Here is a 22,096-nt window from a genome sequence, read left to right as displayed (position 1 = left end):
ACATTAAATATGTTAGTAAGAAATCATCTTTAAAAACCAAACATTTTGCCTCTTTTGTGAAAAGTAGTTAAGTAACACCTTCAATTTTCCATTCTTAATCAGTTCTGTTATCACCAAGACTACACCCATGTAAATCCAATCCTCATTGGAATGAAATTCAAACTTCCTCCACTAGGTCAGATGTACAAGTTGGACCCTTTCTTTAAATGTTTAATTTAGAAAAACAGGAACCACACAATGGATCAGACCTCTGGTCCATCTAGTACAGTATCTTGCCTAGAACTATGTCCCACATGAGAAACCAGATAACCCAATGACTCACTGATCTAGGCAGCATTCTAAGGCAATGGTTGCCCATGAATTTCTCAAATATAGGATACCCAATTAAACTGCCCACTTTCCCAAACTACAAGTGATCTGTTTAATCTCAAGTGTTTCAAGAGAACAATTACTTGTTATAAATCATACAAAGCAAGTTTCACTCTGAATTCCCCTGCGTCTTAGGAGAACACAAGATCACAATTTTAGTCAGGTTATCTTTGTAACATTTCCCTTGCAGTACTAGTGTAACAGAGGAAACAGCAGCATTAATGACCTCTGCACTTTCAGCTCTCTCCTTTGGGCACTGGAATAGATTTTTTCTCCTCTTGGAAAAAGCATGCAAAGATATACTGTAGGAGAGTGATGCTGAATCTCACACAGAGTGCAGTATCACAAGCCACACAGTAGGTGAAAGAAAAACAGCTTTTATTATTTATTCAGTATTGTCAGGATACAAGACATTATGAAGATACAGGATACAATGGCCATGCCCAAAGCAATTTACAATACCAAAGAACACTTCTTGACCATTGAAACACCAGGCTGAATCCATTTTCAGTGCAATGGAAAGTTTGGGATTTCTTTGTTTTTTTAAAGTAGCATAAAAGCACACTAAGACCACTTTTTTTGGCATGTCAGTTCTCACCCCACATTTTATGAAACCAAAATGTTTCTGTGCAAAATAGGTAGAAGCCACATATTACTAAAATGGTTTGTCATATAAATATCCATTAAAATTCAACACCAACAGACACACACAATTAGGGTATGCCTACACAGACAGAGGCAAAGTCGCTGCTGTCATATCAACCTATCTGGATCGACTGAGCAGTCATTGAAGACCCGCTCAGTCGATCCAGAAGTTGATGCAGTTAAACCACCCCCACAAGTGGCATAGTGCTGTGTTGATGGGAACGCGATTCCCGTTTGGCAGTGCAGTGAAGGCGTTGCGCAGAAGGGAAGCACAGCTGTCAACAGGAGTTATGCAAACTACGCAGAGTAGCTTGTGTAACTCCCATCGACTGCCAGTCGAATCGCCCAGTAAGTGTAGATGAGGGCTCTGTTTTAAAACAGGCTCTGCACTAGGCAAGTCAGGCTCATCAGTACATTTTTATAATCACCTTCTACTGGAAGATGCATAAAATAATGAAAAAGGCTTCACAGGCAAATGCATAATCCCTAGTAAACATCCTGGGGCAAAACCCTCAGTGCAAATGTACACCTTGTAAGTGTAAGGAATACAAACATCACATCACCTCTCTTCCCGAAATTTGAACAGATTCTTTTAAGTGCTGTTCTCTATGTAAATTAGAACTACATCTGGGAGCCCATATGTCCTTAGCAGGTAAGACTGTTTAATGTCAACAACATAAACAAAGACTGGATCTGGTCACAGCAGTCATTAACATCCATTACCTAGGCAGGAACCAACATATTTCACATACAACAGGATGATAGTGGGCATTCAAACTTTTGGCTCACTATGGCAATAAGCTATATTTGGAGTGTAGTGTCATCTTTTAGTATTTTATTAATCTCAATCCCTTTCACATACTAGTAAGCCTTATGAAATGAGTCCCCAGTAAGCTCTCTGGTCACTTATCTTTATGGAAGACTTAACTACAAACACACCTCATAATGCCCAAACATGGAAGCAATCAGGAAAACAGTTAAAATCAATGAAAATTTGTATCTACATATCTATATCAACATATCTATATGTTGGAGCTTATAATGTCTGCTTGTGGTGTGATGGGCTTCCCAAGAGTTCAACAGACTCTGGGAACAGCTGAGTGTATTACATATAGACAAAGAGAAACTGAGGATTTAAATCTTCTCCTAAAAAAGACCATAAATTGGAAAAATATTTTATATCATGATCCTTAAAGAAGTCAATATCTGGGCAGAAAGAGATTGGGTAACAGTTAATCGCAGTGAACAACTAGTAACTGAAGATATTACATAACAGTATAGATTGGGAATTCATTCATTAACATATGGACTTTGTAGACTAAGACAGAACAGTAAGTCTGTGAATTAAACAACCCTAAAACAAATGAGAAAGACATTTATGCACTACATATATAAACGAAGTCTGTGGATACAAATGTGGATAGAAGAATCACCCTTGATGTTTTGTAACTCATGTGTTTGGACACTTAACCTCCTGTTTGATTGGTTACAAAATCTGTCCTCAGTCCTACAACCTGTTCCATGCAAGCAGTCCCTTTCATAATGGCTAAAATATCAAATTACTTTTTCAAACTGGCCTAAAACATTAAATGTTCCCTCCTAGAAGCACAGTATGAAATCAGATCAGTGCATCAGCTACATTCCATTAACCAAAAAGAAGTCCACCACCAAGGCATGCATCAGAGTTAGAGCAGATTCAGATATGAACTCTGGTTTTCTAAAGCAGGTACTGGATTGACAGAGAATGCCCTCTATCCTATAAAATGGATAATGAACGATTTTTAAAGATATTGACTGAACAGTATGCATCATATGTTGTAAGAGACACAAAGCTTATGTCAGTGCCAAATACTGAAGAAATGTTTCCAAAACCAGACAGGAAAAGCCAGAGTTCTTAGTGTTCATGATTCCAGATCTACCACTTTTCAAACTGTAAGCAGATGCCTTTTCATCATTAACTGACAACACTATCAAGCTCTACAGTTGAAGGAATCAGGGGTTTATTTAGGATTTTCATATGGAAAATCTAACTGACCAAACACTGGAACCACTGTACTGGCACAAAGATTAGACAACACTATAGTTGACTCTACTGCACTGAATTTCATGCTTACAAAACTAATATATATTCCATTAGATAGACCATAGCTTATTGATGTCATAATTTGAAAAGCAAGCCCTTCTGGAGCATCACTGTACAGAAGAGAAGTACCATTTTGCAGGGATAAAAGACTGATGTATTAGCCTACTACACCACATAGTCCCCTGGAACTATAACTTGAAAGGCTACATGTTGGATTGATTTGTGTTTTGAAACAGTGTTTCAGTTTACTTAACAACTGTTTATTTTACTCTCTTCACACTTAGGTCTTCGTCAACTACATGTTATTTTCAACACTTTCAACTTTTAACTCATTCCAATACCACCAGTGTTTTTCAACTGCAAGACTTCTCACTTCAAGGCTGCAGAAGACAGTGAAATTAGTACATCAATAAAACAGAGCACCCTATAAACAAGCAGATGACTGGAGAGAAATACGGGTAGCTAAGACGACAGGTATCCAGAACATCTCTCAATCCCTAAAGAAGCTAAACTCATGATTAAAATATTTATTATATTTAAATGTCCATGTACCTGGTCACTTTGATCCCATTCTCCTTGTTGTTTGAGAGATGGAATTCCCCAGATGGTCAGTTTTCCTGAGAAGTGGATAGCTGCTAGAAGAGTTCCATCAGGAGAAAGGCTCATCTTGAAAACTCCATCCTGCCCAACCAGTTTAATAAAATATCATAGTAAGAATAGGCTAAATTCAGTTCAGCAACACAGAGTAACTTTTACGGCCACATTTTTTTATTTGTATGGGTGTTTTAAATTACAAATATTTAGCATACTGTAAAACTGACCTACATTTAAAAACGAAATAAGCAAACAGATATAATCATATAAGGTTTTATAATGCAGGTAGAAAATATTCTACCTAACCTTCATTTGTTAATTTCCAGACCAAAATGATCATTAAGATACAATAAATAAGATGTAAAAACGGTTGTAGTCTTTTTACTACAGTGATTGTGCAAGAGGAGAAACAGACAGTTCTTCGATCGGTGTTTGGGGGATACAAGGTAGGATAGGGTGGATAAAAATCTCTTTTTTAACCAAAATAATCTTATTTTAATCAGCTTTTTTAATTTAAATTAAATACGTTATTTTTTTAAATCATTTTCAAAATTAAATTTGAAATTGACATCTTATGTTAAAGCCTAAAAACCTACCATAATCTATTAAAGTCATTTAAAGTACATAAAAATAATATTCAAGCAGTACACATCTGCTGCCAAAATTAGAGGAAAGTTAAACCCCTGAAATAGCTGGCTAAGCACCTTGAACCAGACAGTTTGCTGAAGTATTAAACCAGCTTTTGACAGCAGTAGCTTCTGCAGGTGCAAAGAAAATATTCTCTTCATTTCAGTTTATTCACCTAGTTCAAGTTCAAAGACTAGTTCATTCAAAACTGAGAAACTAATTGGGAGTTGAAAAAAGCAGGAAAGCTTGTTTTTTCCTCTTCCAAGCTATGAATAAAAATGAAGTGTGAGAGGATGTGATCTTCTATTTTTAAAATTTTGAAAGACATCGTTACCAGAAGTCATCAGTTCAATTCACTAACCATAATAAATACTCCATTTGTTTAATACATCAATTAATTTTAAATACAAAACACATTTGATAACTTTTTTTCTTATGTATCCTGCACACACAGATGTTTTTATTTAACTAAAAGAATTAAAATGCTGTTTTGGGACATTTTTACTTGATTTCCATCCAAATGCAGTTTGACACAAATCACGACTAAAAAGTTAAATGTCAATCATACAGCAAATAAGTAATATATCATTCACCATTTTCTAACATAAAATTGTAAAAATTAAGAATCTGAATAAATATACGTTGCACCATATAACTGCTTAAATAAATGTGTATAGACTAAATGGCAGAAATCTTCATTAAGGTTGCCCAGTTATAGATCATGCCCTTCCAGAATGTCAAGTTCAGCAATACTCAAACTTTTGAAAACCAGGAAATACAGAATTAAGGTAACTGGAGCTGGCAATAGTCTCTAGGAATTATCTTCAGGCACTCCAGCTGCATTCACTTTGTTAAATGTAGCTGTGAAGGAATAAACTGGAACAGCTTGGAAGAGATGTGATTGTGAATTGAGGATATCCGGGGATCAGACTGAAGCGCATCATAGAGCTGTGAGGAGATCTGGCTCTGAGTCCCCAAAGGAAAGAAGTGCATGTGTACCATGAAGTAAGTTCCAGTCTGTATCATTTCAATACAAAATTGTGTATATTGTATCAGTAGCAGGGAAGGTTTGAAACAAACATAAGGAAGAATTTCACACAACACACAGTCAACCTGTGAAACTCATTGCCAGGCACGTTGTGAAGGCCAAAATTATAAATGGGTTAACAAAAGAATTAAATGCATTCATGGAGGTCCATCAATAGCTGTTAGCCAAGATGGTCAGGGACACAATCCTATGTTCTGGGCGTCCCTAAGCCTGTGACTGCCAGAAGCTGGGACTTAACCACTCAATAATTGCCCTGTTCTGTTCATTCCCTCTGAAGCATCTGGCGTCGGCTACTGTCAAAAGACAGGATTGTGGGCTAGATGGATCACTAGTCTGACCCAGTACGGCCATTCTTATGTTCTTAAATGTGTATTACCCTCAATTCCCAAATCCCAGAATGCATAGGGAGACAAGCTCAGACCCCTGCAAATGGTTAGGGCTCCCCTAGCTCCCAGAGCACACACAGAAAGGGAGAATTCAGGACTGACTGATGCCAACCCACCCCTAAACCCCCAACTTGATCTGCTACCCTCATTCTGCAACTCCTCCCCTCTTACTCCTTCTTACCTACACATCCCCAAATCCCCTTCCCTCCCACTCAATCACCTTCCCCATAATAACCTCACTTCTCACTGCAGACCCAAATCTCTCTCTTCCCCATTAACATCTATTCTTGCATCCCTATTCACCCCTCCCCGCTAGTGAACATTCACATGTGTAATTTTTACCCAAAGAGTAGAAAGAATTTAAAGTGATAAAACACTCTCTAAAACCCATAACTGTTATTTCAACTATACTAAACTCAAAAGTTTTCCAAATTGTTCACCCTGGCATATTAAGCATACAAAATTTCAGGCTAATGCTTATGAAAGTTTGGGAAGAGGGATAGTCAAAATCACTAAAAAATGGAAAAATACAGAGTAGGCAACACAAATTATTAGGGGTATGGAATGGCTTCCACATAAGGAAAGATTAAAAAGACTGGAACTATTCAAGCTTGGGAAAGATACTGAGGTGTCAATAGAGGCTGTTTTAGAAAAATAGTATTAAACTGAACAGTAATAAGTCTCCAGAATCAAATGGTATACACCCAAGAGTTCTGAAGGAACTCAGATATGGAATTGCAAAATTACTAAATGTGGTATATAACCTATCATTTAAATCAGCTTTTGTAGCAGATTGCTGGTGGATAGCTAATGTGATGCCAATTTTTAAAAAAGGCTCCAGAGGTGATCCTGGCAGTTACAGGCTGGTAAGACTAACTTCCATACCAGGCAAATTGAGTGAAACTATAGTATAGAACAGAAATATCAGACACATAGATGAACACAGCATGTTCGGGAAGAGTCAACATGACTTTTGTAAAGGGAAATCACACCTCACCAATCTATTAGAATTCTTTGGGGGGGGGGGGGGGGGGGTCAACAAATATGTGGAGAAGAGTGATCCAGTGGATATATTTGGACTTTCTGAAAGTCTTTGACAAGGTCCTTCACCAAAGGTTCTCAAGCAAAGTAAGCAGTCATTGGATAAGAGGGAAGATCACTCATAGATCACTAACTGGCCAAAAGGAAACAAAAATGTAGGAATAAGGATCAGTCTTCACAGTAGATAGAAGTAAATGGGGGTCCCCAAGAATCTGTGCTGTTCATCATATTCATAAATGATTTGGAAAAGGGGAAGCTAAACAGTGAGTTGGCAAAGCATGTAGATGACAAAAAATTAGTCAAGCTAGTTAAGTCCAAAACTGTCTGCAAAGAGTTACAAAGGAATCTCACAAAACTGGGGCATTGGGCAGTAAAATGGCAGATGAAATTCAGTGTTGATAAATGCACAGTAACACACCTTGGAAAACATCATCCCAACTGCACATACAAAATTATGGGATCAAAATTGGCTGTTACCACTCAAGGAAGAGATCTTAGAATCACTGTGGATAGTTCTCTGAAAACATCTGCTCAATGTGAAGTGGCAGGTAAAAAACGCAACAGAATGTTAGGAACCATTAGGAAAGGGATTGATAATAAGACAGAAAGTATCATAGTGCCACTGTATAAACCTATGGAATGCTCACACCTACAATATTGCATGAAGTTCTAGTCACCCCATCTCAAAGAAGATATATTAGAATTGGGAAAAGTCCAGGGAAGGGCAAAAAAAAAAATGATTAGCACTATGGAGCTCCTTTCATGAGAGGAGAGATTAAAGAGACAGGGACTGTTTAGCTTAGGAAACAGATGATTAAGAGAGGATATGATAGAGATCTATAAAATCATGCCTGGTGTGGAGAAAGTGGATAAAGAAGTGTTATTTACCCCTTCACAGAACTCAAGAAACAAGAGTCACTGGATGAAATTAACAGGCAACAGGTTGGAAATAAACATAAGGAAGTACTTCTTCACATAAAATATAATCAATCTGTGGAACTCATTGCCAGGGGATGTGGTGAAAGTCAAAAGTATAACTGGGTTTAAAAAGAATTGGAGCTATCCGCCTTGAATTTATCTATCAATTGCTATTAGCCAAGATGATCAGGGACACAACCCCATGCTCTGGGTATCCCTAAACCTCTGACTGCTAAAAGCTGGGACTGGATGACAGGGAATGGATCACTCCATAAAATGCCCTGTTCTGTTCTCTCCATCTGCTGCATCTGGCACCAGCCACTGTCGAAAGACATGATAGTGGACTACATGGATCCAAGTATGGCCATTCTTATGTTCTTAAAATCATGTTTACAACAGAAATTGTCTTACACAACCTTGAACTATGAACACGATTGTGGCTACATACAATAGAAATTTTAAGTCTAGTTTCTAAAGTCTGTCAAGAAGCTATACACTGAAATTTCTGCTGCAAAAAAAGAAGTTTCCTTTTATTTTTAGACAAGTTTACATTTTAAATTAAAAATAATTTGAGGTATTTAGTTCACTTGGACAATGAAAACTGACTTCAGTTCTTATACATTATGGGTTTGGTTTGCAAATACTGAATAGGATTCTTTAAACCTAAAATGATAGCAAGTTTTTGTTAAAAATTGTAATTGAAACAACAAAACCTAACATTTTGTACCTAAATTACCTGATGGTGACTAGTTAAATAGTAGATTTCCATTCTTAAGAAACAACTGACATAAGAGCAGTAATATTACTGTCTGGTACTTTCTATTTCCATTTGCTGAAAGTTGCAAAGCTATGAACTGCACTCTCCTTTTTAGTTAATAAATCAAGATTTGTGCACAGAAGAGAAAGATGGTTATGAAACTGCATGGAAGCACATCTGTAAAATAAAAAACCCTACCTGCTAGGCTGAGAGTCTTTCTTGAATGTCATCATGAGTGAACTTTAAAAGAGGCCTTACTAAAAGTCAACACATAACTCAGCAATCAGTGCAACTGCTGCTTCTTTGGATGGCCATCATACAAATCACACACCTCCAAATCTAGCCTTTCAAAAGATGTATGTGTCCTTAGGCAAAGTAGGCTCTGCTACCCAGTGAACAGTTCATTACCCTTAGGGCAACTGAAGACAAGATATAGAAAGCGCCAGTAGGTTGGCATACAACATTTAAGATGTCATCAAAATTAGCAGCACTAAGAATCAAATCTCGAGAACAGCTGGCTCCCCAGGAAACTCTTTGCTGAGCCTTGGAAACAATATTAAATAGCTTTTTCAATCTTCCATAAATCACAACAAAATATACCTCAGATATGTAAGATACAATCCCTGAAATGGTATTAAAACCTTTAAAGATGAGTGAACAACAACAGTAATCTTTGTTCTTTTAAAATTCAATGCTGGCAAGAGCAGTAAAATTAAAGTTTAGTTCAGTTGTATTCAATACTAGCCTTTAAGTAAAAACTTGAGATTTTTTTTTTTTTTTTAAATAATCTACTTCTGTTTCATATTTTACATTCCTTAATTTGAAGGCTGAAATACCAGCCCAGGAAATGCTTCTATTCAGGGGTCAGTATTAAGTTGCCAACTCCCAGACAAGGGAGCAGCGCTAGGTAGCAGCTAAGCTTTTCTTTTCATCAGGCAGATCTTTCCATTCTCTTGCGAGCCCTTTCAGTCAGCCTGGTTATTGCAATGATTGACCAGTTAAGCTTCAAGTGTTGGCCAGAGAAAACTACATGAAGAAGCATTTAAGAGATGGAAAAAAAAAAATTAATGTAAATTAAGGCCCTCAAACTGATAATGATCAAGTTGCCTGGGGGAGAAATAAATAAGGGGGACTTGGGTGTCACAATACCTAATTTTTCCAATGCCCTATCATCTAGGGGAAATCACAACCTTGAATTAGATACTTAGTCTCCCTATAGAAGGCATGGAGACAGTTAGACACTTAAGAATGGGATTCACAAAAGCCAACACACTAGGCAGGGAGCCAGATGCCTAAACAAGCCAATGGGAGATGCCAAGGAGGGGATAGTCTAAATCCTGCCCCTCAAAGGGACTTGAATGCCTGAGTCCAGGCCAGAGGAAGGCACCTTTCTTTACTCGGGATTCAAAGCTATGAATCCTCTATGGAAGTTAGGCACTAAAGCCAGGCTAGTGTTTTTTCCACACAAAAAACAGGATGTGAAAGACATGGAGTCAAATCCCTCCTCTACTTGATGTGGAGAAGGGACTTGAGTCTCCAACCTCCCCGGTGAAAGTCACTGGACTATAGAGTCATTCTTACTCTTTCTGGCCTAATTAATATTTAAGTATTTATATAAAATGAACAGCTTCAACAGGAGAAAGAGAAACAGAGAGAGAGAGAGATCCATCCCTAAATACCCCATGGCCCAGTGGGAGAAGTTACAAGCTCTTTGGAAGACAGGATCAGAATCTGATAAATTAAGAGAATTTGTCTGAAATCCACAAGATGAAATAGAATAAAGACAAGTGCAAACTACTACATGTAGGAAGAAAAAAATCAAATGCATAAATACAAAAAGGAGAATAACTGACTAGTTAGGCAGCAGTATTGTTGAAAAGCCTCTCAGAGTTATAGTGGATCACAAATTGAATATGAGTCAATGCAATACTGTTGCAAAAAAGGCAAATATCATTAGGGAATATGTTGTATGTAAGACAGATGAGGTAATTGTTTCATTCTACCCACACTGGTGAGGCCTCCGGTGAAGTACTGTGCCCAGTATGGGCACCACATTTTAAGAAAGATGTGGACAATTTGGAAAGAGTCCAGAGAAGAGAAACAAAGATGATCAGTGATTTGGAAAACATGACCCATGAGGGAAAAAAGGGCATGTTTAGTCTAGAGAAAAGAAGTCTTCAAATATATTAAGAGCTGTTATAAAGAGGATGTAGATTGATTGTTCTCCATGTCCACTGAAGGTAGGACAAGAAATAATGTGTTTAATCTGCAGCAAGGGCAATTTAGGTTTGATATTAAGAGAAACTTTCTAACTACAAGGATAGTTAAATACTGAAACAGGTTATGTAAAGAGCTTGTGGAATATCTATTTTTTTTTTTAACAGGTTGAACAAATACCCGTCAGGGATAGGCTAGATATATTTGTTCCTGCCTGAGCACAAGGGGAATGGACTGGATGACCTCTTGAGGTCCCTTCCAGCCCTCCATTTCTATGATTTAATGAAAGCAGAGTTCAGTTTCAGAAACCAGATGAGAAACGTTCAATAGTCTAAACTCCTGCATGCCGGGATTCCAGTCAATTGGATTCCCCTCTCCCCCACTAAACAGGTTTCAAAATGAACTTACTCCATCCCCAGTCTTGGTCAAGGTCCATAAAAATTCATTTTGCTCTTCCAATCAATCATCCAATGCCTTCCTTTTCACCACCCCTTTAACCAATCCTATGCACACAACTCATGTTAGTCCGGAAGTCCATGAATGCAAATGTTGATCGCTTTTCCTCCCGCAAGACAGAGTGGAAGGGAAGATGGAGTCTTCACTGAACTCCCTACCTCACCCCCATCACACACATACATAAGCCCAAAGGAAGAAAAGGGGCAAAACAAGCTTTTACAAAACTAAAAAGGCAATAGAGAGTTCTTTGTATTTTTGAATCTCCAAAGGAAAAGGTTTTTTTATTCATCAAATAAACATCCTCTAACAAAGTTTGGAACCTAGTAATCTCAGTCACTGTTGCCCACTCTCACAATATTATGTTGAGTCTTGAGATATTTGATGATTTTTTGTAAAAACTTCATGCTTCTGGAACCATGGTATATCATGAGAACCTCAGTTTTCATATTAAAAAACAAAAACTACCATCACAATATTCTGGACCCTAATGGTTGTTATAAAAAGCTTGAAAATGACCAAGTGTAAATTAAAGGCTTAAAATCTAGAATGCAGATAAGAAGAATCCAGAATTTTTTTAAATCTCCTGATTTTTAAACTCATCCCAATTCTGCGGGGGCTGACTCCTGTTAATGTTTAGGACTGGCAGTACGGCATAGTTCAGGAGAACAATCGTGACTGACTGGAACTGATGTAAACAAAAGTGGAACTGAATCATGTATTCCCCGTGTTCATGCACAGAATTCAAATGTTAGAGAGCACATTAGCAAAACCATTCAAAGTTTTCCCAGTTAAGTAACTGTTTATAAGACTGAAAACAAAGGATAGGAACAAATGGTCAGTTTTCACAGTAGACAGAGGTAAATAGGGGGTCCCCACAAGGGTCTGTACTGCAACCAGTGCTGTTAAACTTATTCATAAATTACCTGGAAGAAGGGGTAAAGAGTGAGGTGCCAAAATTTGCAGATGATACAAAATTACTCAAGAAAGTTAAATCCAGTACAGACTGCAAGGAGTTACAAATGGATCTCCCAAAACTGGAGGACTGAGCAATAAAATAGCAGATGAAATTCAATGTTGATAAATGCAAAGTAATGCACATTGGAAAACATAATCCCAACTATACATACAAGATGATGGGATTTAAATTAGCTGTTACCACTCAGGAAAGAGATCTTGGAGTCACTGTGGATAGTTCTCTGAAAACATCTGCGCAATGTGCAGCAGCAGCCAAAATACCTAGCAGAATGCTAGGAACCATTAGAAAAGGGATAGGTAATAAAACAGAACATATCATAATGCCACTATATGAATTCAACGTACGCCCACACCTTGAAAACTGCATGTAGTTCTGATCACTCCATCTCAAAAAAGATATATTAGAATGGAAAAGGTACAGAGAAGGGCAAAAAAAAATGATTAAGGATATAAAACAGCTTCCATGTGAGGAGAGATTATAAAGCCCGGGACCTTTCTTCTTGGAAAAGAGATGACTATGAAAGAAGTCTATAAAATCATGAATGGTATGGTGAAAGTGCATAAGGAAGCATTATTTACTCCTTCGCATACCTCAAGAACCAGGGCTGACTCAGAGAAATTAATAGGCAGCAGGTTTAAAATTAACATAAAGAAGTACTTCTTCACACAACACACAGTCAACCAGTGGAACTTGTTGCCAGGGGATGTTGTGAAGACCAAACTATAACAGGGCTCAAAAAAGAATTAGATAAGTTCATAGAGAATAGGTCCATCAATGGGTATTTGACAAGATAGTCAGGGACACAACCCCATGCTCTGGGTGTCCCTAACATCTGATTGCCAGATGCTGGGAATGGATGACCAGGGATGGAGGATTCCCTATTCTGTTCACTCCCTCTGATGCACTAGCATTGGCCACTTTCGGAAAACAGGATACTGAGCTAGATGGACCATTAGTCTGACCCAGTATGACCTACCCACAAATCATGCTAACCCAATGCTCTACCTCAAGGTCCCAGGACCCTACAGGGATGGAGGGTCCAAGCCTAAATCAAGCCAGGACCCAAGTTCAGGCCCTATTGCTCTGCAGTGTAGATGCAGCCCCACTGGGCTCGTGCTCTAGGAGTACACCAAAAAAGTCTCTCATAGGCTGACCTTCTTTGTCCTCTGGACAGTCACATCTTCTCATACTGCACTGGGTTAGAACAGCCACATTTTGGGAGGATGCTAGGAAATCTGTAATACGAGTGGTTGGATTCAGGCCTGCATAATACAGTGTAGACACTGGAGCCCAAAAAGGGACCATGGTCCAACAATTCCTAATCTGGGGTTACGAATGGGCGTAGATACTCAAGCCCTAAATTAACAAACCCACGGTCTGCTAACTTGAGTTCTACTAGCCCTAACCCTGTGCTTACATTGCAGTGAAGACATACCCTAAAGGATTTAAGATTTGCTTTTATAAAGATACATATTATCCTATTTAGGGAATGCAAATCTAAAATTCCAAGGCAATTAAAATTGTGGAAATTCACTGTCAACAGAGCCAGGATTTTGGAAAACATGCTCTACCCAGTAGGTTATGTTTATTATACATATTAGCAATGACTTTCTGCAGCTGCCATCATGGGTAACAAGTTACACTAAAGATCAAGTGAAAAATCACTGAATCTGTTTCTGTCATGGAATATACTGAGAGTCATGAGGTCAATATGTGCAGGACTGATGACTCCAGGTAATGTATGAAACAAGAGTAAGTAAAGTGAAGTAAAACCAAATCACTGACAGAGCAACAGTCTTTCAACAATACAAAGTCCATGAAAAAGCAATTTGATAACTCATGCCATTTATCTGATTTAAAGCTAAATCCTACTATTGCATTAAACAGTGTTTTCAGCAAAGAATACTAAATGAGTTAATTTTTAATCTACCTAAATTAAAAGTCATTCAAGCCAATTAGATTCCTCTTTCATGCAAGCCAAAATCTAAGTGAATAATAGTGCTACAAGTGTCAAGGAGGAATGCATTACCTGTTCTGTTTGATGTCTTTTGTAAAATCTGAAATTCATAATCCTTAATAATCCGCTTCTCTGTGCCTGGTGAAACAGGAGCGTATCACACGCCATAAGATTAAAGACAGCCTTTGATGTATGCATTAAAAACCAAATCAAATCCAGAAAGTAATGAAACAATCAACTAAGAATATTACTTTGCAACATTCTCTCAAATATAATCAGCTTTATAAAAATTTAAAAAATACTCATAAGAATTATTTTATTATGTATGTATTAAAATTTCAGTTCATGTAAATGTTGAAACAGTTGAAATTTGCTTATAAATTACTTTGGCTGTGTATGCATCTTTCCATGAAAAAGCACTACCTGTTTGCAACTAAATTATAACCACGCTATAACATTTAATAGATATTGCCACACATATTACATTTACCATGTTACCATATTACAATTACATTTATATTACATTTACCATGCTATAACATTTAATAGATATTGCCATATACATTAGAACTTTTCACATGCTAACATGTAAATTGGTTTATTGTATTAAGTTAAATTGCTATAAGCTAATTATAAACAAATTACAGTGTACTCATGTCGGGGCTTGCACCAATTTAATTATAGTGAGTTTTATTATGCCAGTGCAAGTTTTGTATATGCTCCAGCTCTAAAAAAAGGACTAAAATTAGACTTATTTCAAACTGGGCTATAAAAGGCTAAAGTATCTTCAGACTATGCAAGTGAAAAATATCCTGATCCATGATTGGGGCTCTTAACTGCTCAGCAATACAAATAATAAATAGTTTTAAAGACAAGTGAAAACTTATGAGACCTATTTTTTATAAAACCATGTTGACATTAATTATAGTCTTGACTTTTAATTCTTTATCAACTAAATTCTTGGCATTGATTTCAAGCTGGCCAGACTATAGTTGCCCAGGTCATCCTGCTTGTCGTTTTTGAATACGGGCAGAACAGTATTTCTTTCTGTAATATGGAAACTACGATTTTGGAAAAGAAAGCAATCTAAATAAAGTTTCTCCTTATGTAACCGGAATAACTACAATATTTGTCCAACAACAAAAGGAGGACTCCGACGCTACTTACCGTCCCAGTGTCATCTTTGTAACTATTGACCTGTTTATAATGCGGGGATCCGGAAAGAACTCTCCAAGCAGATATCCCACACCTAGTTGCTTTAAATACTCCATCTTCATCTGTTTCACAGCCACCCACAAGCAAAAGCCTATAAACACAAAAATTCTTATTATTGAACACAGATTTCTGCTTTGTTTTGCCTACTGCAAGAGTCCAAATATATATTTCATAATTCCATTAGACAGTAGCATAATAGCTTTGCCTGAAATGAATAAAACCAAGCATTAAAATAGCATCTAAAAGCTCCAACTAAGGCTATGCTTACACTGCACTGTTACCCAGTTTTTATCCTTAACCTCCCTCACTGGGCACACAAAAAAAACCTGTGACCTGGGTTTGGAGGCACTTTAAACCTGAGCAAGGTTCCCTGGCTGGGAGCAATGGTTAGAACCCAGGTTCCACTTTAACTCTGGCTGGAACTTGCCCATTTTGCAGTAACGAAACAGGCTAAAGCATTTGAATGAAATAAATACCCAAGCTAAATCACTCAAGTGCGGATACTCCTCTTATGCCCTTCCCCCAAAAGACAGACAAGTTCTCCATCAATTGACAAGGAAAAAATTCTATCCATCTCATCACAAAGAAAGGTTACTTACCTTGTAACTGTTGTTTTTCGAGATGTGTTGCTCATGTCCATTCCCAAACTAGGTGTGTGTGCGCGCCACATGCACTGGTGCCAGACAACTTTTTCCCCTAATGGTACCAATAGGAGCTGACTCTAGTGCCCTCTGCAGCAGCATGCACATATGCCCTCATATAGGCACTGTCAGCTCCCTCTCCCTCTCAGCTCCTTCTTGCTGGAACTCCAACTGAGGAGAAGGAGGGTGGGTGTGGAATGGACATGAGCAACATATCTCAAAGAACAAAAGTTACAAGATAAGTAACCGTTCTTTCTTCTTTGAGTGCTTGGTCATGTCCATTCCCAAATTAGGTGACTCACCAGCAGGGTCTTTGGTGGTGGGCAGGAGTTCATGGATGTGACACTTGGAGCACCGCTCTACCGAAGCCAGCATCGTCCCAAATTTGCTGCGTTAAGGCACAGTGAGACATGAAGGTCTGTACTGATGACCAGGTAGCTGCCCTGCAGATATCCTGGATGGGGACATGAGCTTGAAAGGCCACAGATGAGACCTGTGCTTTCATTGAGTGGGCTATTAAGGGCCCCAGAGGCGGTCTCCTACCATAAACCGTACGAATCTCCTGTGGCCAGGGAAGAGAGTGATGTGAAAGAAAGCATTCTTTAAATCAAAAGTGTCGTACCTGTTGCCCGGATCCAGAAAAGGAATGATGGTGTCTAGGGAAACCATATGAAACTTTAGCTTTCTCAGATACTTGTTGAGGTGCCTTTGTAGCCAGAGATTTTTGCTTTAGTTGTCTAAATGGTCAAAAAGAATGTTGAAATAAAGGCTTGAAGAAAAGCCTTGAAAGGGGTTTAAAAAATTCTGAGATTGATGGATCGAATATTTGGGTAATTGAAAAGAGTGGTATCAGTATCAGGACATTTTATAACATTTAGAATAATGATTAGTTTTAGGAATAGGATTCTTAGAGAAGGATTAGTAATAAGAAAGATCCAGCAAGTAACAGTTAAGAATGGCAGTTGGAAGGGGGATTCCCTCCACCTCACTCCTAGCCCCTCTCCATTCCAATTTGACTCCTAAAGTAACCCCCCTCCCTTCCCTGGCACATAACTGCCTGCCTCACCCTTCTCACTAGCATAGAAGATGAGGCTAATTAACATTAAAAGCAAGGCTAATTAGCATAGAAGGGCAGGGTCATTAGCATATTAAATAATTGATTGGTTTGGAGTATTTTTACTTCAGAACCTAATTAACATGGCAGGCACAGCCTAATTAGCATATTAGGTGGCCTTCATGCTGATTGGCTAAGCTTGGGTGACCAAACTGTATATAAAGCCCGCAGTCAGCAGGCTAAGCTTTGTAGAGAGCTGAACTCACGGAGCTGACTACCTAAAGAAGAGAACTAAAATCACAAGATCAAGAGCTGGAAAGAACCTGCAGCAAAAGAAAGGAGCTCCATGACAAGACCTGAACAGTGGTGAGTATCATTGAAGCAAAGGTGCGCTTTAGGCTTTAGACAACTGTGCTGAGTCCCTACTCTGTGTCTAAACCAAGGTAATCAGGCAATCCTTCCATTAGGAAGCTGCACAGGTGTCTCTGAGCTTACAGGCAAATGGGCTAACTGAGTCCCCGCTCTGTGTCTGAGCCTGAGGTAACTCTCTTAGCAATTTTTGGACAGAGCAGAAGTACCTTCCATGACGAACAGAGGGATGTTTTAAAGGTTGTGTAAATAAAAGGCCACCTGAGTCTGCATGTCAAAATTGGATGTTTGTGGTTTGAGTGAGATTCACCCTCTCTACCCATCCAACAACCGCTTGGCCTAACACTTGCTGGATGATAGATTGTTAATGATTTGTAGTAATATATATGTATAAAGTGTTAAGTATTAATGTATAAAATTAATGTGTTGTTAAATTAATAATGTCAAGTATTATAATGATAAATTATTATAGTAATAGTATTTCTTGTACCATATAGTTTCTAATAGTTTAAGTATTAGTCTCTGTACTGTACATCTTCTAATAGTTGTATTCTATTAAATATATATTGTTATATGGTTACAAGTTGTGCTTGATTTCTATCTCTTTCAATCAATGTAACCATTCACTTCTCTATCTTTTTTTCGAAGTATCACAGCTTGTATATCCTATATTGATAGGACGGCTGTATCCGTGTCTTTTCAAAGGAAGGCAGGTTGTCTCCCGGGAAATTCCAATAGGAAGGTCCACCACACCAGCAGGTTTTAGGAGTAACACCCTCTTCTAACTTCTCTCAGTAATAACAAATTGGCTTCCCTAAAATCTTCTGGTAACACCTTAAATCCAGGATAGGCCTCAGTTCCCAGGAAACCTCTTTCACTGCGCCCCCACGTGCTCGAGAAGTTGTTCATGAGAAGGGTCCCTGAAGAGGGACGGGGAAGGAGGGTGGGAAGGCAGGAGTGAGGCAAATTGGAGGGTATAACCAATGGCCACCATGCTGGATCTCTGAGGACTGCAGCCATGATGCCTGTCTCATAGACACCGCCGAGGCCATTATCCTGGCTGCCAAGTGCGCTGCATTGGAAGCCGCCCGCAGAGATACCCTGGCTACCAATCTCCCCTCTTCCAAGATGGCCTCGAACTCCTGTTTAGAGGAGGGGGACAATGAGTCCACAAACTTTGTTAGCGACTGCCTGATAGTGAAATGATATCTGCCCAGCAGCGCCTGTTGATTTGCCACTCATGGCTGTAAACTAGCCGTGGAATAAATTTTTTGACCAAACAAGTCCAGTCTTTTCGCCTCTTTATTCATGGGGGTCAAGCTCACTTTCGTTGGCGACGGTGACCACCAGGAATCTCGATGCAGGGTGGGTGTAGAGGTATTCGAACCCCTTCACCAGTACATAGTATTTCCTCTCTGCCCTTTTTGACGTGGGGGGCAAGGAGGCCACGGTTTCCCAGAGTGCCTTGGCTATTTTAACCACCCCTTCATGGACCAGGAGGGCCACTCTACTGAGAGCCACAGAGACCAGTATTCCAAAGAGCTCGTCTACTGGCTCATTCAACTCCTCTATTTTAAGGCCCAGGTTGGAAGTGACCCTTTTCAGCAGATCCTGGTGCGCTCTAAAATCATCTAGCGGTACCACTGATGAAGGACCCACGACTGCCTCGTCCGGCGACAATGATGATGAGCCCAGTAGCTAGGGTGGGGGGGGACCTCTGCTTTGGGTGGGGTGAATTTCCCCGGGCTCGAGACACGTGAACTTTCATGGTCAGTCTCCATATCCAGATGCGGTGCTGAACTCTGAGGGATGAGGACTGCGGTACCAATGTTCCTCTCATGGAACCAGACTGAACCGAAGGAAACCCCCACCCGTAAGGCCACGGTTCGGGCCACTGACCCTGTGGCCACACTCTCTTTGGCGGTGCCATGGGGAAGCCGGGCATCGGTGCCGTGGTCTACCTTATATGAAAAACCTCCTCGCTGCCCGAGGAGAAGGTGTCGCTATCTGACAGCCAGGGTAGCACCGAATCCGAATGTCTCATAGTGCCGTGCGGAGTGCACTGATGGCCCGGCACCAGTGAGTGGTACAGAGAGCATGAGCGATGGGTGTGACTGGACCTGCTCTTGTCCTTTGTCGTCTTATACGGACTAGGCAAGCAAGGTCACGGTGCTGGGGAGAAGTGCCATGAGTCCAGTGACCTGCGTCACTCCATAGCTCCATGGCGGTGTTGCACTCGGTGCCGGTCCACTAGAGACCAGTGACAGGAATCTGGATCGGACTGTCCTGACCCAGAAAGTGTGGTCTCGACTATGGGGACCACCTGCGCACTGGTGAACGGTGCTTCAAAGATAGTGACTCTCGGGCAGATCTGTTCCTTCAACAGCCCATTGGTGCCAGTGCCAAATCTCGGTGCAGCGGCCTGCCATTCCTCGGCATCAGTGGCACAGGCAATGCCAGGGGGTCTTGTCATTGACCCTGGAGGCTTTCCAGGCAATGAATCACCAGGCAGTGAGGGCTTCTACCACTGCCCAGGAACCAGTGGAGGGCCTAGTGCTGGGATTAACACTCGTAGTGGCAAGGGACCCTTCTGAGGCGAGAAGGATTGGCGGCCTGACACAGGTCTCAACTGATCCCCCTTAGTCTTCTCCACAGGGGAGCTTCCCCACTCCATGTGAGTCCTCTTCGGTCTCTTCTTTGGTACCGGAGATGGTGAACGGTGCTGAGATGAGGAAGTGAGCGCCGGAGGGGTGCTGTGCAATAAGATCACCATGCTCAGTGCCGAGTCCAATCTGCCGGGCTCCTACACCGGTCTAAGTGCCAACTCCATCAGGATAGCCTTGAGATGAATGTGTTTTTCCTTCTTAGTCCAGAGGTGAAAATTTGTATAGATTTTGCACCTCTCACAGACATGCGCTTCCCCCAGACACTTTAAACAACTTTGATGCGGGTCGCTCCTCAGCATAGGCTTCTTACACGAAGCGCAGGGTTTAAATCCCGGGAAATGGGGCATGTCCCGACCCTGGGACTCTAACAACTAACAAATTGGAACTAACTATAACCAAACTATTACCTATGTACAATAGAGCAATGAATAAACTACTAGGTTTTAGCGCGAGAACTTGCGAAGGCAAGAGACATTCCAGCATCATCACTGGCGACAAGAAGGAACTGAGAGGGAAGAGGAGTCGATGGCGCCTATATGCGTGCGCAGAGTCGACTTCCTCACTAAGGGAAAAAGTTGTCTGGCACCAGTGCATGTGGCATGCACACACACCTAATTTAGGAATGGACATGAGCAAGCACTTGAAGAAGAACCATGGCTATGGTGCCCAAGTGCAGAAACCATGAAGACGCTATAACAAAAGTAATGCTTTACAGCAAGGACACTCACACCCAGGCTGAGTAAACCCAGGTGCCAATCACCAAGGTTAACTGTGCAGTGTAGACATAGCCTATGACTGGAATCCCATTATGTTTGGTGCTGTGCCTACAAACAGGAATAAATGGTCATTTCCCCAAAGAGTTTGCAATCTAAATAGACAAAACAGACTCAGAGAAAAAAAGTATTATCCACATTTTACAGATAGGAAATGACAAGACAGATTTTGTCTTAAGCAAATGCTTAACTTTACATTACGGTTATTTCCATTTAAGTCAAGCAAGTTTTTGCATGAACAGGGCCTAGTTGACTTCCTCAATGTCTCAGAAAACATGTTGCAAAATCAGGCATTGAACCCAGATGTCCCAATTCTCAGCCCAACATGCACCCTACAAAGCCATCCTTTCCTCTCTATGCTAAATCAACTTCACCCTTGTTATAACTCAAATGATGTCAATCAAGTTCAGCAAAGATGAATTGGGCCCAATGTCTGAATTATTTATATATTCTGATGAATTTTTTTTCATCTCTTGCTTCCAAAATAATATACACTAATTTATAGGTAAATTATATTTCCCCACCCCACAAACAAACAAACAAACAAACAACACATTCAAAAACTTCAGATTCTTTAACAAGAACAAGTAACCAAAATACATTCAAAATATCTTGCTGGTACAAATGTCAGCAAAGGTTCACATCATCATACTATTTTAACATTTAGCTGCTTATCTATAAAACAAACAAATACAAAGCAGAAAATAGAAGGATGAAACAGCTTCTTCCATCAACAACTACCTATACTAAGCATACATAATATTTTATCTTAGTATATAGCGGTATAACCTACACTTCAGATCATTTTAAGCTGTCAAAGTAAAAATATTTTTAAAGAAGGAATAAAATCTGAGAGAGACATGAGTAAAGAAATTAAAAAGCTGGGTCCCAATTGCATATCCTCAATGTTCAAGATGTGTCACTGTTGAAAGATTCTGCCACCTAGTGGCTAAGATATCTGTAAAGCTTGATCATGGTTAAAATGCAATTCCCAGAAAGGTGATTCACAAACATAGAAAAACTAAAACTCAGTGTTGCATCTAGTAATGCAGAACCACCCTGGGTAATGCTCAGTTTTGCTTGGATAGTTCAAAATAATATTCTGTAAGTGAAATGTTCTGCTTAAATTGGATTATGTCCAAGGGGTGTTCTTATTAATTTTAAAAACTTAAGAAAAATATTATCTAATTTCATTTCGGTTAATCAGAATACACTGAGTAATATTTGGTAACAGAACAGAAAGAGCATCTCATTTTTATTACTATCTAGTAGCCTACCTGAATCCTCTCATTGATTCATCAACA

General features: G+C 39.6%; 1 protein-coding gene across 3 annotated transcripts in view; it reads right to left on the bottom strand.

Moving 5' to 3' along the window:
- Positions 1-22,096, bottom strand: part of NBAS (NBAS subunit of NRZ tethering complex) — a 370,484-nt gene that overhangs the window by 311,252 nt on the left and 37,136 nt on the right. For all 3 annotated transcript variants that reach the window (XM_067544745.1, XM_067544747.1, XM_067544746.1), the window contains exons 10-12: positions 15,242-15,380; positions 14,147-14,212; positions 3,650-3,778 (exon numbers count right to left, since the gene is read on the bottom strand). In XM_067544745.1, coding sequence (XP_067400846.1) covers positions 3,650-3,778; positions 14,147-14,212; positions 15,242-15,380 — 334 coding nt within the window. The remainder of the gene's footprint in view (positions 1-3,649; positions 3,779-14,146; positions 14,213-15,241; positions 15,381-22,096) is intronic.

Source organism: Emydura macquarii, unplaced genomic scaffold (assembly GCF_026122565.2).
Source record: "Emydura macquarii macquarii isolate MOO-44397 ecotype Brisbane River unplaced genomic scaffold, CSIRO-AGI_Emac_v2 contig_1027, whole genome shotgun sequence".
NCBI classification, from domain to species: domain Eukaryota; kingdom Metazoa; phylum Chordata; order Testudines; family Chelidae; genus Emydura; species Emydura macquarii.
Note: the sequence above shows the minus strand (reverse complement) of the source record. Positions and strands in the feature narration are given on the sequence as shown.